The sequence below is a fragment of the Dermacentor variabilis genome, chromosome 5 (genome assembly GCF_050947875.1).
Source record: "Dermacentor variabilis isolate Ectoservices chromosome 5, ASM5094787v1, whole genome shotgun sequence".
In the NCBI taxonomy this organism is placed as follows: Eukaryota; Metazoa; Arthropoda; class Arachnida; order Ixodida; family Ixodidae; genus Dermacentor; species Dermacentor variabilis.
In genome coordinates this window covers 41,980,569-41,996,197 of record NC_134572.1, presented here as the reverse complement: position 1 = coordinate 41,996,197, position 15,629 = coordinate 41,980,569, and the positions used below count along the sequence as shown (strand labels likewise).

General features: G+C 44.2%; 1 protein-coding gene and 1 long non-coding RNA gene across 3 annotated transcripts in view; one reads left to right on the top strand and one right to left on the bottom strand.

Moving 5' to 3' along the window:
- The window catches only part of Cbl (E3 ubiquitin-protein ligase CBL), a 67,799-nt gene extending 61,785 nt beyond the window's left edge, over positions 1-6,014 (top strand). For both annotated transcript variants that reach the window (XM_075692226.1, XM_075692225.1), the window contains 2 exons: positions 329-443; positions 1,389-6,014. In XM_075692226.1, the coding sequence (XP_075548341.1) occupies positions 329-443; positions 1,389-1,599 (326 nt within the window). In that variant the 3' untranslated portion in view covers positions 1,600-6,014. The remainder of the gene's footprint in view (positions 1-328; positions 444-1,388) is intronic.
- Positions 929-15,452, bottom strand: LOC142582470 (uncharacterized). Its single transcript, XR_012828440.1, has 3 exons — positions 15,360-15,452; positions 15,189-15,277; positions 929-1,422 (listed from the first exon to the last, which is right to left on the bottom strand). It is a non-coding gene; the product is annotated as an uncharacterized LOC142582470 (long non-coding RNA).
- Between the last annotated feature and the right edge of the window lie 177 nt (positions 15,453-15,629).

Genomic DNA, 15,629 nt, shown 5'->3' with positions numbered 1-15,629 from the left:
GCTCTCGGCCCCGTGCCAATCCGATTTTGTCCTGTATAATGACCTGTGTTAGTGTATAAAGTCGTCCCTTTTGTTATTCTCACTGACACCTGACTCGGAGTCTTCGCTACCAACGCTCTGTCACGAAACGGATGACGAGCGCTACGGGACCACCTCAAAGTTGCAACACCCTGTTGTTGGCTTTGCTCATTAAGTTAATTTTATATGTGCTTTTATACATTCATTTTGCTTGATCTTCCTGCAATTATTGGAGTTTAAGTGTTAAAAACTATGTGTGGCACAGTGCTCTCATTTGCTCTGTGCAACCATTTCTTTTTCTTGTTCACAGCTGCAATTCCCATCCCTCGCCAAACAGAGTCATCCTCGTTGGACTCCCTGCTGTGTTCACCCCTCCCCGGATCAGCCAATGGATCTGTGGGGACTAGTCAGAAAATTGAGAAGAGGTATGCCCTTATTGGTTGTGAAGGTTTTTTTTTAGTGACATCACATTGCTCAGTCCCATGTGTAGTTTGATGTCAGTTAAGTGCAAAAAGCATTCTCTTAGTAGCAGCATTGAAGCTCAGTTTGTTTCATTTATTCTGACTATGCATCTTACACTAGTGTTCCTGCACTCAGGGATTGAATTGGCAAGATGTGTCATTTAATTGGCAAGGTTGTTGTTTGGGCGAGTTGGTGCTGTCTTATCTCTTTCTGTTTTGTGCTGACATACATAAAAAAATTAATTGCCATGATGCTGAAATATGATCTGTTAATGGGAGCTGTGTGGTCATTGCAACTGCAAGACAAGGAATGCACCTAAGGACATATCACGGTTAACAGGGTTTTCTGGGTGTGCTCCTTCGAACTTGTTTGATTCAAAGACGATGGCCCAATAGCTATTCTGCTGACATGGTCACGTTTTGATGGTGGCAGAATGCAAAAACACTTGGGTACTATATTTAGGCGCTCAGGTGGTCAAAATTAGTACAGAGCACTTCACTACGGCTTCCCTCATAACCTGCAGTACAGTGTCGAGATGTCAGATCCCAAAATTGAATTTTTTGCATATTTGCAGTGGTGATAAGGACTACTTCCTCCCATTTGTAGCAAATTAAACAATGTGTTTAGCTTTTACTATATTCATGATGTGGCATAAGAATTTGAATGAAAGTTCATTCACAAAACGCCTCCAAGAGATCTAAGAAATAAAATTTTCCGATGAAAAATGTATTTCCTAATTATGAGGATATAGTTATCCATATGCTAGGCAACCTGAGACATGACTCTGTTGTCCCCTGTTTTCTATTTTAAAAGTGCAACCTACATTTGACTCACTTGAATTTTTCACTATGCTGTCACATCATCAAACTGAGAAATATTTTTGTGCTGCTGTTGGCCCCTTCCTGCAGGCTACGAATGTTGAGACCGCTTGGCACGAGCGCCCTGGAAAACAAGGAAAATGACCGAGTGAGCTACGAGAATCTTCATATGGACTACATATCGGAGCTCACATCAGAAGGCTACGCACAGGACGCTGTAATTCGTGCTCTGGGGATCGCACGGAATGACTTGCAAATGGCCAGAGATATTTTGCACGAATTTGCCGGCAAGAACAAGTGAGGAGTTGTGGGTCAGTTTTTTTTCTCTAGCAACAAACCTCAAGGACATAGGACATACAGACCTCTGCATGCAAGATGGCACATCTGATCCAAGGGTGCAACGACTGATGTGTCATGACTTTATGGACTGGTGAACAATGAAGTGCTGAGTTTCAAAATACTGACAGTGCTGTTGACTGAAGGAGAGTGAGCCAAAGGTGCGTTATCTGGTTGGAAGAGGATGTGCGAGCACTGCTCGGAAGAAGTTCTTGGTTTTTTTTCCCCTCTTCCTTTAATATCCCAAGATATGGTTCTATTTTTTCAGAACTTGAAGCCAGCCATCCCATTGTGTGCAGATATTAGTGCACACAACCATTTGTGTTGTTTGTTGAAGGGCTTTGGCAGCATGAATCTAGGAAGCTGTAAACAGGTTGCTTAGAGACTTTTCCTAGCTTTCTTTCTATTATGTCCTTCTGGTGTCTTTGTTGGAAAAAGGCAAGGTGCAGTTATGCAAGTTCAGTACTCCATCTACAAGTCGTTTTCTCCTTTATGTAGTATTAATTTTCCCTCAACATGGGCACCACTTTGTGGTTCTTAGAATGAACAACTTTATTTTTAAAAAGTTCATGGTTCAATGCTCTGAGCGTGACGTTTGCATGCTAGTCACTTTTAAGACAATGCAAAGTACAGAAGCAGAGCTTTACTTTTTTTCTTTGCATCTTTTTGTGATCAAGTTTTATATATAGCTTTGAAGGTCACAAGGCTCACCCTGATTTTATGTGTGTGCTTGTACAGCATTTATACATAAGTGTTATCATATCACATTCATATTGAATGTTTTTAATTCAAGCGTTAGCAACGTGTCACTACTAGACGCTTTACTAGAGGCAGGGTTGGCCAACTCTCTGTGGCTGGAACAGATGCACCCCACTCATAGTGGGGGCTCCCTGCATCGTACTTCAGGATGTTTCTATGAATACTGTGATTTGAGCCGCGGCTATAACTTATTCCAAGGATGCACGTGATGCAATTACATAATGGGGTCACTGTGCTGCGGGGCCCTTTGTTTTTGCCTGTCGTCATTTTTCTTTTTTTTCCTTGTCATTCTGCTGTAGCATTGATTATTTTATATCATTTTGCTTTACATTGGATATGTACATTTTCTGCGCGACATAGCCACTCAAGTTCAAACTGCACATTGTACTTGTCAGCACCGTATGAAATCTTGTATAATGGGGGATTGATCAACAGTTTCAACTTATACATGCTTGCAAGACAATTTCTTGTCTGTGCGATCAGTTTGGCTTTAAAATCTTTGGTATTTGCAGCATGGTTTGCACAATATTATAAATGCAAGCCAGCTTTGAACGACTGCAATTCTGATAAGTTGATGCAGATTGTGATGTACAATTGTCTAGTGTAAAAGCACATCCACTACCAAAAATATCTAGGTCGTAGCTATGGTTAGGTAGCGAAGATCTGGATAACCACCATGCAAGTTGGCACAAGTGAGGAAAGATGCCCTGCACGTTGTGTCTATTAGTATGCACGGCTGTTTGAATAATGCGCTCTCTCTTTTATTTGGAAAGGAAGAAAATGTGTAGGAATGCCTGTGTTTGTGCACGAGCTGGTAATAATAGATGAAGTTTTAGTAAATAGAATTGCGTAGATACTAAAGCCTTTATGTCATGCGTGAAAGGCCTCGCTGTATCTGTTACATGAGGTAGGGGTCTTTCATGGAGCTTGTGTCTAATATATAACCACTTAACATGTTGTACAGAAAACACATGACAGTTTGCTTGACTGACAACTGCAGTCATCAAAAGAAAAAAAAAAGAGGTATAAGTACAACTTCATGCCCATAAGATCATTCGTTGATATCATGCACATCACATCATTCTTATATGCTTCTCCAGTGTGTTGTTCAAGGTTTGTCCTTACCCTTATTCAGCATGAACTTTCAGCTCTCGGTCTCGTAACACATTGTGTGTGTGCGTGTGTGCATGTGTAATATTGTGCGTACAGCCTACAAAACCCTGGAAAGTATGACATTTGTGTTATGTGTTACTCGCACAGCAGGCTCTTAGAAACAAAATGTGAAGAAGGCTGTCTAACTTGGGCACCAAAACTTCAACAAGGATATACATTTCCTGAACTGTGTGGAGCCTTCTTCAAAGGGCAGCTTCTACAGCATAGATAACGCATTATGTGTCTAAACTGTGACTATGGTCTCAAGAAAACTCAGTGAAAGGAAAACTTTGCTATCAGGAATTTTCCTATATGTAGGGTTCTGCATTTTTCACTTCCGTCTTTTACAAATTTAGTCTATTTTTCTTCTGTTATTGCCTGGAAGAGCATTTTCTGGTTTTTTGTCTGTGCTGACATGATTTACTTTATAAACTTTTACTTTTCCTTATTTTTATTCTGTTGCATCTGATCATTCACATGAAAATTAAATTTCTTTTTCTTTGATATGTGAAACGAAAAATGCCATCAGAATTTGTCTTATGGCATGTTGCTTTTTACCAGGGACAATTTTACACCCCTGTGTTACTTTTATCAGAAGTGGTAATACTGCTTTTGTATCTAACACAATGGTTGTGGCGAAAATACACTTATCGTAGACCATGTGTGACTGCCACTCATATTTATATTCTGCAAATAAGTTCAAGGTGTGACTTTAAATGGTATCAATGAGCATTGTGCCATCAGTGATTAATTAACTGTGGTGAGGGGCATCCCCATTTCTAGGATTGATCACACACAACACACCTAAGCCATTAAGTTAGTATTGACAAGTCTTTGTTGGCATTGGTCACAAGCAACTTTGAATTTTCTTTTCTTTTTCATAATCACAGCTTATTTATGAGAATAATCACTTCATTAACCCTTTAAGTGCCATGAACAAATCTTACTCTGCTACAATTGCGTTGGCAAAAAGTGCCAAGGAGATGTGTTCGGCCACTATTTCTAAGTGTTCTGGTAATGGACCGGTCTCATGCAATACATTTTGATGCTCTGGCAAATTACCTCTTTGGCCACTAAGGCACCTATGGACTCTGTTTGTCCAGCAGGGATTTATAGAATGGCAGTTGCCAGTTGCGTGTTGCTGCCTCCTCAAGTGTGCATGTTCGTGAGAAGCAAGGCTTACTCATCTGATAGCACGGAACTGTGTGGACTTTATCCCATCTTCAGCAGGCAAAGAACGTCCAACAAGGCAGTGCATTGTCTGCTGCAAAGGTCAAAGCAGCACTGGCAATAAAGTCCGCAAAGTAACATGCTTCTGGCGTAAGGAGTGTTGTGTGAGACTTTGCCTTGTACCCTGTTTTGAGGTCCATCATATGAAAGCAACATTCTAATCATCCACAGCCACTCTTTTAGAACTTTGTTTTTTCACATTTGCAAGTCTTTCTCAACAAATATTTGCTCCAAAATGTACCTGTAGCATCGAGCGGTTGCAACAGAACTGAGCCCCTGTCAATTACACTGGCATTTCTAGTCAATATACGTGTTCTTGTTGTTATGTATTTTCAGAGAGAAATTGTGAATTGACTACCCCTATGTTATATTTTGAATCTGCAAGAAACTTGCTATCCCAATGAGCAATTGAAAAAAAAAGATGTCATTTTCTAAATGCCTTTTTGGATTTTTTGTTGGCACTGAAAGGGTTAAAACGTTAAAATATGCAATCTGGAGTAGCAGTTGAAAATTTATTGAAGTGCTTCCTTGATTAATAAATGTAAATTTTATTCTAAATGTACACCACTTTCACTTGCAATGAGCTTTGCCATACATTTCTTTTTTTTTAATTTCCTGTACCATCCATGCTACCCACTATACCCTTATACACAAACAAATGTTAATTATCAGAAATCACTATGGCACACTTTTCTTTTTCATCATTACTCATTCATCATAATTGAAGATGCTGAACCCTACATCTATGGTAACATTGTTGAAGAGAGAATTCGTCAAATTATTTAGCACCTCGATTAGCTCTTCCATTAATTATTCTAAAATAGGAGTGGCTCTCTCAGCCTGCACTATGTGCTATGTAGGTAGTGAAGCAAGGCTGGTTTATGGGTTTCCCATCACCTATTTGGGTTTGCATGTGCTGAGGTGCCTATGACCATGGGACACAAAGTTCTCGCAGTGAAGCAGACTGTATGACGCACTTCAGTGGTTGAGAGTACGTGTTATTGAATGAAGTTTGGTGGAGTGTAAATGTCTGTGGCAAGTGTTGTAGCAAAAGCATGGGAAATGATTCATAATTTCTCTACTGCAAAGGCAAAACCAAAGTGTGTTTTAGGTTTGCTTCTTGTTAATGCTCCAAAACTGGTCTCCAGCATGACCAAGCGTTATGTCAAAATTACTATAGTGCTGGAAAACTCAACATGCACTCATGAGAATTTAAATAAAATTGTGTGCCAACTCTTTTCCATCTTGTGCTCATTTCAGCAATGCATAAAGCATAGAGGCATCCACATGCATACTGGGACAGTTCATCTTTCATTTAGGACATTTGTTGGCATTAAGTAATGTTCTGGTTTAAGCACAATATTCTGGAGCGAATCGAAACAGTTCACAAACATAATTTAAGGTTTTCTGAGCAAAGCACCAATTTGTAGTAACTGTTTATTTCACTCCTTCAACTATTCTGTTTTTCCTGTGCGTAGTCACCTATATTAACCAGAACATCAGATTATCAAACAAACAAACAAAGCAGAGCAAACAAACAAAACAAAGACAAAATTTTTGCATTTATATGCACAAGAATGAATGGAAGTATACTTATCAAAGCAGTGAGCGAAATTGATTGCTGTGTTACTGCCATGGCTCCCCAACACCCAGCAAGTGCTTGGGGCAGTCTCGCACTCGCCGGTTTGGTTAAATATTTTTGTACCATTGTGTTAGGCACACCATAACAATTGTGCATACTAACATTGTCGTGATCCGAAAATGCTAGAAGATTATCTGTATTTTTAGGTTGCAGCTGAATTGAAAAGGGGTTCAGATGGAAACAAGCTCTCAAACCATGGGGGAAGGAAAAATATAGGAGGGAGCATTACATCATGCAGCCAGCCTTGGCAAGCGAACGCTCTGTGAAGCCACAGTAGTCGCCCAACACATGACCTCTTGCATCAAGATCACGGAGCAAGAATCGAGATTGGTGAGACGTTTGGTTCCCAGTAGCTATGCCAGTAGTTTTATTCTGTGCACACTTGTTCAACTGCGCTGCCGTGGCTCTGCCTGCAGAGCGGGAACACTAAAACCAATCTCGCACTTTGACATGTGATCACGTGTTGGGCCACCAGTTTTGGCTTCAATCGTGTTGCGATATGCTCCCTTCTATCTTTTTCCTTCCTCCTTGTATGAAACAGCAAAGAGTGATTTACAATGTTGTGTGCTATGTGATCATTGTAAGTTGAGAGGCTGTACAAAACATGTACAAAACATGATGCAAAGGTATGACCTGTAGTACAAAAAAGCATGGCCTTTGAGATTGGCTTTTGTTTTGTTACTACGAAATGCTCGTCACTGGGGTTGCGATCTGGGCACCATCTATAAATGATGTTCTTTGTCAACCAAGTCTTAATATAATTACTAAAATACTAATCTTTATGCTGAAAACTGTCCACATCGCAACCCTCAACAGCTCCAGTTGACAAGAGTGAGCGAGTTTGTGAGTAAAGACTTTAGTGGAAAACAAGGTATTGATGCGCGACCTTGTGGTTAGGCAGCCATGAGCCCCTGGGCCCGAGAGGCTTCTTCAGCTCTGTTGATGGCCTTAGCCCGCAGGTCAGGGTCGGCGCTGAGCAACACAGCCTTCCACTGCTCAGTATTACTTACTTCATGATTTGTGTGGTTTTCTGCTGGGCACAGCCACATAATGTGGAACAGATCTGCTTTTTTCTTACAATGGTTACATGTATTAGAGTATTGGTCCAGGTAGTAGTAGTGATAGGCTATGGTGTTGGGGTAGGTGTTCATCTGAAGTCACCTCCAAGCTACATCTTGTCGCTTGGCAAGTGATTTGTGTGCTGGCGGGCACACTGCCCTGGCTAACCTGTAGTGCTGAGTTATTTCCTGGTAACTGACCATGTGATCTCTCTCTGATCTTAGTGTGAGCCGTCCAGGTGCTCGGTTGGCAAGTCCTTGAGCGGCGGTGTGGGCGGCATCGTTGCCGGGTAGGGAGGAGTGTGCTGGTGCCAGAATGATTTGGATTGGTTGTGGGTGTTGGTTGGTGTCTAGTACGTGTTTTACGGGAGCCGAGACCCAACCTTTAGCAAAATTGTGTACTGCTGCTCTGGAATCGCTAATAATGTAATGACAATGTGTGGAGGCTATTGCCAGAGCGATGGCCACCTCTTTCACTGTTTCAGTGCTTCTGGTTCGGATTGAACCACCAGTGCACATTTGGCCTGAGCAGTCCACCGCTGCGAGGGACATACAGTTGCATTCTATGTATTCTGCTAATTCGCAAATGGTGCCTCTGATCGTGAGGAATGTCTATTTGAGTGCTTTGCATTGACTCTTAGTTGATGCCGAGGTTCTGGAGGATGTTTCGCCCAGCAGCACTCTGAGCTAGCCTTTTGTATTGAGGAACTTGTGGAAGCACACCTTATATCCAGTTGACAAAAACTAATCTCGACGCCCATTCCTGCGGCGAGTGTCGACGTTCTCGGCGTAACCGAGCAAAAGAGCACAGCGAAAGATGATTGCAAATGTGGCTTGCAGCAGGTGTTGAAAAAAGCGGCGAGAGTTAAGAGGCATGAGGAGGAAAGCAGAGAGGATGGTGCAGCGGAACCATGATCAAGGGGGAAAGCGGAGAAGGGTATGCCGAAAGTGTGAGAAGAAAAGCGTAGTGCGGCGACAGTGGCGACGAGATGGTGCCAGAGTATTGTGCGTTGTCTGGGAGGTTTGTCGGTGGCTTCCGTGAATAGCACCCACGCGTCACCTAAAGCCCCTCCATATGTTTACTGCTGGAGATGGAGGGGCTTTAGCGTCACCCACACACTGGTTCTCACGATCTCCAGATTAGCGAGGCAGTGGTGTCACACTTCGCTCCGCTTGCAACGTGCCGCACGAGACCGATTGTCCATGCCAGCCAGTATATCATGACATGAAAACACGTATGGAGCTGCGCTCAAATTTCGCATTGGGGAGTATCGTAACCATCGGTGAAATTTTTTTAAATTGGTGTAGAAAAGTGTAACTCCGCCCACATACACAAGGCCATTTTTTGTAGCCCTAGTGTAGCATGAAAACTACACTTTCTACACTGCGGTTTAGATAAGTGTAGGCAGCAGACGACAAATAACAAATGCTTCGTGAAGTCCATACATTTTCTCAGTGGTGGCCCAACATGTGACCCCTTGTGCGGAGATCACGGAGCAAGAATAGAGATTTGCTGAGACGTTGTTCCCAGTAGCTATGCCAGTAGTTTTTATTCGGTGTGCGCTTGCTCAGCTGTCCTGCCGTGGCTCTGCCTGTAGAGTGGGAACCAACCGCACACTTCGAGATGTGATCACATGTTGGGCTGACATATTTGTCTTCACTCGCATTGCGTGATGCTCCCTCCCATGCAAATGCGTGGTGCCATTTTATCTGTGACTGTCGGCGCTAATATAGTGACGATAATGAATATTCACAGCAAGGACTGTAGCAAAGTGCTGACGTGACCATGTGTTATAGAGGAAGGTGAGCAAAGCTTCCAAGAACATAAAGTTATCTTACTCCCGAATAGTGCGGGCTGTTTCAGTGCACTGCATATTCGCGATGCATTTCACTGCAGTTTGTTTATATTTGTTGATGAAATGAAATTTGTATATTGGCATTTAGTTTTAGGCAAGGGCATATACACATCTACTAAGTGCGAATTTCGGAGTCAGGTGCTTTTTGTTTGCTAATGCTGCTAATGCAGAACACGACGTGCTGTCTGCTCTGATTGGCTACAGCCCAGCGAGCCAAGTGTAGCACACAACGTCATAGCCTCTGCCCAGCATTACACTTGTCTACAGGGTCTTGAGTATTTCACTGCGCGTGTTCGAAAAAACATTTTGCACTCACCGCTGCACTGTTCTTGCTCAAATTTTGCAGAACGATCACATTTTGGTGTTGGCTTCATTTAGTATAACATTTGGCACAGTTAATTGCCTGGTTTACAAGAAGAAAAAAAAACAGTTCCGCCCGAAAGACGAAGCACCGATTACAATACCAAATTATAGTAGATAGCTCTATGAAGTAAGGATAGTAGTTTTATCGGCCATATAAACTTGTAAGTATTCGCTTACTAACTAAGTTAACGATGATATAACGTGTAAGCATGACTCAACGAGGACATAGAAACACACACACAGAAAGCACTGTCTTTGTGTGCCTGCTTCCTTCTACATCCTTGTTCAGCCATGCTTACCCATTCTATCATGGATTCAACCCAACGAGCCTGTCAACGTGTCTTAACTAACTTAACCAGCACAGTCTCACACGCACACTGGTAAACAGGAACACATCTCGCTCGATGACAGCGGAAACTGTCTGTGAAAACGCTGAAGTTAGGAACCGCTGCAGAAGCTGCGAGCCAATTGACCTCCGTGCATCTGTCACTTCAACGCGAACGAGATGTGCATACGAAGCTACCGGCTCTCAACGCACTCTGCAAACATCGCAGATCGCTTTGAAGATGAGGCCTGTGAGGGCCCGCACTTGGGCCACGTCGCAGATTGCTTTCAAGACACACAAGCGCCGGCAATGCATCCCTACGGCGTCCGCCAAAAGCGTCTAGGTGTTCTGTGCATCTACTACGGTGTCCGCGTATCGCGTGGCCAACACCGTAGTAGACGCCGCAATAGAGACATTTAGCCTGTCCACTATTTCGGCAAATGGGGGTGGTTTGGGTGGATTGCCAGATTTGCGGGGGCGTATACGTGAGCGGCCGGAGCAGTGCAGCCGCGTGGTGCAGTGGCATAGCCAGAAATTTCATTCGGGGGGGGGGGGGGGGGGGCTCACGTTGGAGCTCGGCCTCTTCACAGAATTTGCCTAGGGATCAAATACATGAATAATAACTGCATTGCCATTGCTAAAGATGCTGCAAACGAATTCTTGGACGTTACGTACTGTCAAGACAAGTAAAATATGTATTTTTTCATAAAAGAATATATTCTTATGTCCCAAAAATTGTGCCAGAAATGACAGATATCAATGCTTCCACGTTTTTTGTCTGTTTAATAAGAAAGAAAATAGCACACGAACTTTAGAACTATGTCAGTGCTAAATCAGCAAAGCAGTGCATACCACGGATGTGATGAATGTAAAGGACGTCACTTAAAAGGCGACAGGGCAGTGACGTAGGCATTGGCTGTGCCATTTACGCTAGCGATGTACTCCCCTCTTGACAGTTCATTATAGCAATAAGCAGACACAGTGGTTATTGCTTCTGCTGGCGGAATTAACAGGTCCGTCATTTCGCGATAGCTGTAAGCAAATTGAACATCTCTGAAAAGAAAGCTCAGTTTTCAGAAGGCTGAAAATGGTAGAATAAGAGTACCCCAACTGACCAGACGCAGACTTTCAACAAATTTGCGTTTATTTTTCATGCGCTTTCACAGCAAGCGCTCGAAGAGGTCACCTTCTGCAGCGATACAACACTGGGATCTTCTGAGAAAGCTTGCTGTTGCTGCCTTGAGCACCGTCGGTGAAATGCTGCAGCAGACTTCAGTTATGTTCTCCTGTAAGGCTTCTGGAGTCGTTGTTTCCGTCGTGTATATACACGTGATCCTTATTATAGCCCCACAAGAAAAAGTCAAGAGGGTTGACGTCGGGTGACCTTGACGGCCACATGACAGGCCCGTTTCTCCCTATCCATTGCCCTGAGAAGGTAACATCAAGCCAGGCTCGGACTTGACTGCAGCTGCGGGCTGGGGCCCCGTCGTGCTGATACCACATTGCGTCAAGCCGGGCTAGTGGCATGTTGCAGCAGAAGTCTTCAAACGAGCCTTTGAGGAACTTACTCACATACCTCTGGCCAGTCAGAGTGTTGTTAGAGGACAGTGGGCTAATGACTGTGCCGATATATATTCCACACCAAACGTTAAAAGACCACTGATATTGGTGTCGGGATATTCCTAGCCAGTGGGGATTTTGCTCACTGCAATAGTGTGCGTTGTGAATATTTACTTGGCGATTTCGGGAAAAGTTCGCCTCGTCAGTCTGGAAAACTTGGTGAGAAAGTCACAATCCTGCTCCTCCTGAATGAAAATCCAATGCGCATGGTCGAGTCTCTTTTGGAGATCCCTTGATTCCAGGCATTGATGCAACTGCAGGTGATAAGGGTGCAGTCCAGCTGTTTTCAAAATTATCCAGGCAGTTGAGGTGAACACACGGAGCTGTGTGCTCACGCTGTGCGTGCTAGGGTGTAGATTAGCCGTCATGAAAGACAAAACGTTGGAACGAACCTCATAACTTATGAGTGAAGCTCTCTGCCTCTTCCTTGTGAACCTGTCGGCTTGCTTCAGCAACTCGTAGGTGTTGAATATTGTCATTGGGCTCGGTCGCGTTCCCGGGTGCCAGCTTCTAAATATTTTTGAAGCCTGTCGTCTCTGTCTGCCTGCAGCTCCTAGGGCAAGGATCATGTCTGCTTTTTCCTCGTTGGAAAAAGGCATCACAAAATTCATCGCGCTTTAACAGCCGATGCACGATAGTCTGTTTATCGCTGCCTGGAACTACCACCTATCACTGCCACCACATCCGTCAGCAGCGCAGGAGATTACGGTTGCTAGCTTAAATCGAACAGCCAACGCTTGCGTCACTGCCTTCTCACTTTTTAAGCGGCAGCGCACGTATGGGTTTTTGTTTGCAGAACGCTTGGGAGCAGCGCAATCACGACGCGCAAGCGGGCATCTCTCTCTCTCGTGTTTTTTTTGTATTTCGCGGGCATCTGCAGTGAGCTGAAAAACACCAATACTTAACAGATAGAAAGACAGAAACTGTTTATTCGGACGTTTTGCCAACCGCTCTGCAACTTTCTAATAGGAATTTTTTTCCTAGCTTCATTGCTGCAGAAGTAAGTTAATTAATATTGACTAATTATCTAATTAAACAAAATAAAAACTAATGTGACACGCTGCATACCAAAATGAGCAACATGCATTTGGTCGCGTCGTCTTAGAGTGCATCGGCATATGTTTAAGCTCTGGCTAAAGTTAGCCAAAACACCCTGTATAATGCGTCAAACAAGGCAAATAAACATGTTGCGCTATCACAAATTCACAGATCACAGTACACCTGGCGTGGTTCCTCAGTGGCTATGCTGTTGGGCTGCTGAGCACGAGGTCACGAGATCGAATCCCGGCCACGGCGGCCGCATTTTGATGGGGGCGAAATGCGAAAACATCCGTGTCTTAGATTTTGGTGCACGTAAAGAACCCCAGGTGGTCGAAATTTCCGGAGTCCACCACTACGGCGTGCCTCATAATCAGAAAGTGGTTTTGACACTAAAACCCCATAATTTTAGTTCACAGAATTCTGAGGCCTGCCCACTCTCCCTTTTCTCTGTTGTGCCCACAAGACTGACCTACCATCGTCGGCTCATCCCCCCCTCCCCTGCACTGTCACTCGCACATACAGCATGCGGCGCGCGCTGACAAAATGTTATCGCCCTTGGTCTTCATACGGAACATGACGGCGACGACAGGTATGCGCCTTGAGTATCCATATAATTGCTATCGCAATAATATAATAAGAGTATCCAGCGACTGAAGAGTCCCGTGGCCCATTACTTTTCACAAAAGTAACAAAATCAAACTTTCACCATACGACAATTTGCTGCGCCGCAACAATTTCTTTTGTGTGTGTGTGTCTGTGCGTGTGTGGCAGGGGCATCGAAATGAAGAAACGCAAAGGAAAGCATGTTGGCCACAATCAAATGCCTACTTTGGGCACCTAATGTAGCTACCCAAGGAATATCGATGAAAACGTGAGACGCTTGGTCCACAGAGAAACATTTGCATGCTGCTCGTTATCCTACATTGGCGAGATAAAAGACTTTCCGTAGATGTGGTGATAACATCGAAATGATGGTGATGCCCTCAAGCATAGTATACTAATATGAAACTCTATGTCCTCAAGCGAAAGCGTTGCAATATGTCGAGTCCCAATGGTAGCGGCGAGCGACGATTGCTTCTTTTTGTCGCCTGCTTGCCAGAAAGCGTCCAAAACTCTGTGAGGCCATAATCTACTCGGCCAGAGAAAAATGAATGCGTGGTTGTAAGGGCAACACGTGAAAAATGCATGACCTCTGGCTGGCTCTGGCAGCGCGGGGGTAGCGAGAACAAGAAAATTAAAGAGACTCAATGTATCTTTGCGAATAAAAGCCAAAGTAGAAAAATTAAATAAGAAAGCAGTTACCATTGCTGGCTTTAGTGTCTTGACATGGATGCTTTGGCGCAGGTGAAAAAAATTTTGATATTCTTTTTTGTGGCATGATGGCACAAATGAACCATGACAACGCTTCGTCTCATAGAACCTCGCTGCGTGCTTTGCCAACTTGTCTGATAGTGTGTTTATTTGGCATGTTTTGTTGTATGGTCCGATGTACTACTTTAGGAAAGTCAATGCACCTTTGGCGTCAAATGTTTATGAGAACATTAAACTCGCAAAGATCCGGAATTGAATATGTAAAGCACAACTTTGGAAACGTCAATGCACCTTTCACATCAATATGTGATCTTTATACCCATAAAATTTCGGAAATGAAAGCCATGCGGTCCGTACAGACTGCGGCCTCTGCGATGTGTCCCGATGAGCCCGCTCGCCATCAAAGTGCCTTTGAAACTTTGTGCTGGGATGGGGATATTTGGGGGGGGGGGGGGTGTCAACTTTGGGTGTCAACTTGACAACATCTGAAACTACTGTAATAGGTAGTGGCTGCCTTTGGAGGCGTGCAGCATGGTAGGCTACTGCTCGGTGCCATAGTGCCGGATGTACGCAACGGAGCCCGGTGTCAGCCTTATTCACACGTAGCCGCAGGGCAAGGAGCTGCGTGAAGCTTGGCTGGCGAAACTTAGAACCAGCAGACAGCCATTGGCTACAACTCGAGTATGCAGCAAGCACACACGCGAGGAAGATTTCTGCTACGGCGCCGGGACTGCGCGATGTTCGGTGAGTAGCAGAAAATGTGCACGGCGACGCTTGCCCGCGCCCGCTGCCCGGCTAATGTCAGGACGGTTTGGTCTACGAACTTGTTGATGCTATATACTGGCAGGTTCACCGGAACGGAAAGGGAGCGGTAAGACGCACATTAAAGAAAGGCATGACATATATGGTCATGTTTGTGTTAAGAATTAATGCACTGGATTACAAAAAAGAACCAGAGGGAAATCGCACGCTGAGAAGACCGATAAACATACAGTGCGACGCAACGGCACGGTGCGAAAACGCCCTTACAGCGAAAGCAAAACATTGTGCGCGGACATGCATGCAGACGCGCACTCGGTCGCTGTGAACCCATGCGATCATTGGATTGAGGCTTCATTCTGTTATGCCCCATTTGGTCATACAGACAGCCTACTATAAGAACGTATTTCACATAGTTTACTTTCAGCGTTTGCCTACCTTTCACGCAAGAAGCCGGTTCGAGAGACTCCGTCGCGGCGACCCCGCATAGTGGCGTTCGCAGTACGTATTCGGTAAAGAGATAGCGTCTGTAAACGATTCTGTGCTTTAAATTTGCCCAAGATTATTATATCTACAGTCAAAAACTTCCCTTGTTTTGAGAGCACCTACATAAACGTCCAGGAGGGCTGCCGCGTGGTGTTTTTATTGATCGCCGCAAGCGAAACCTATGAGGAGCGCGCCGCGTGATCCCTCATACTACTCAAGGGAGGCGCTTCCGACAGATGGCGACTCCGTAACTCCTCGCCCCCAATACCCGACGTGTGCGTACACATTGCCAGAACGAAAAATACGGCACACAGCACATTTATTTATGAAAACTTATTTACCTTAAAATATCAAACAAGCTGATTTCCACTTGTATACAATAATTCGAGCAAT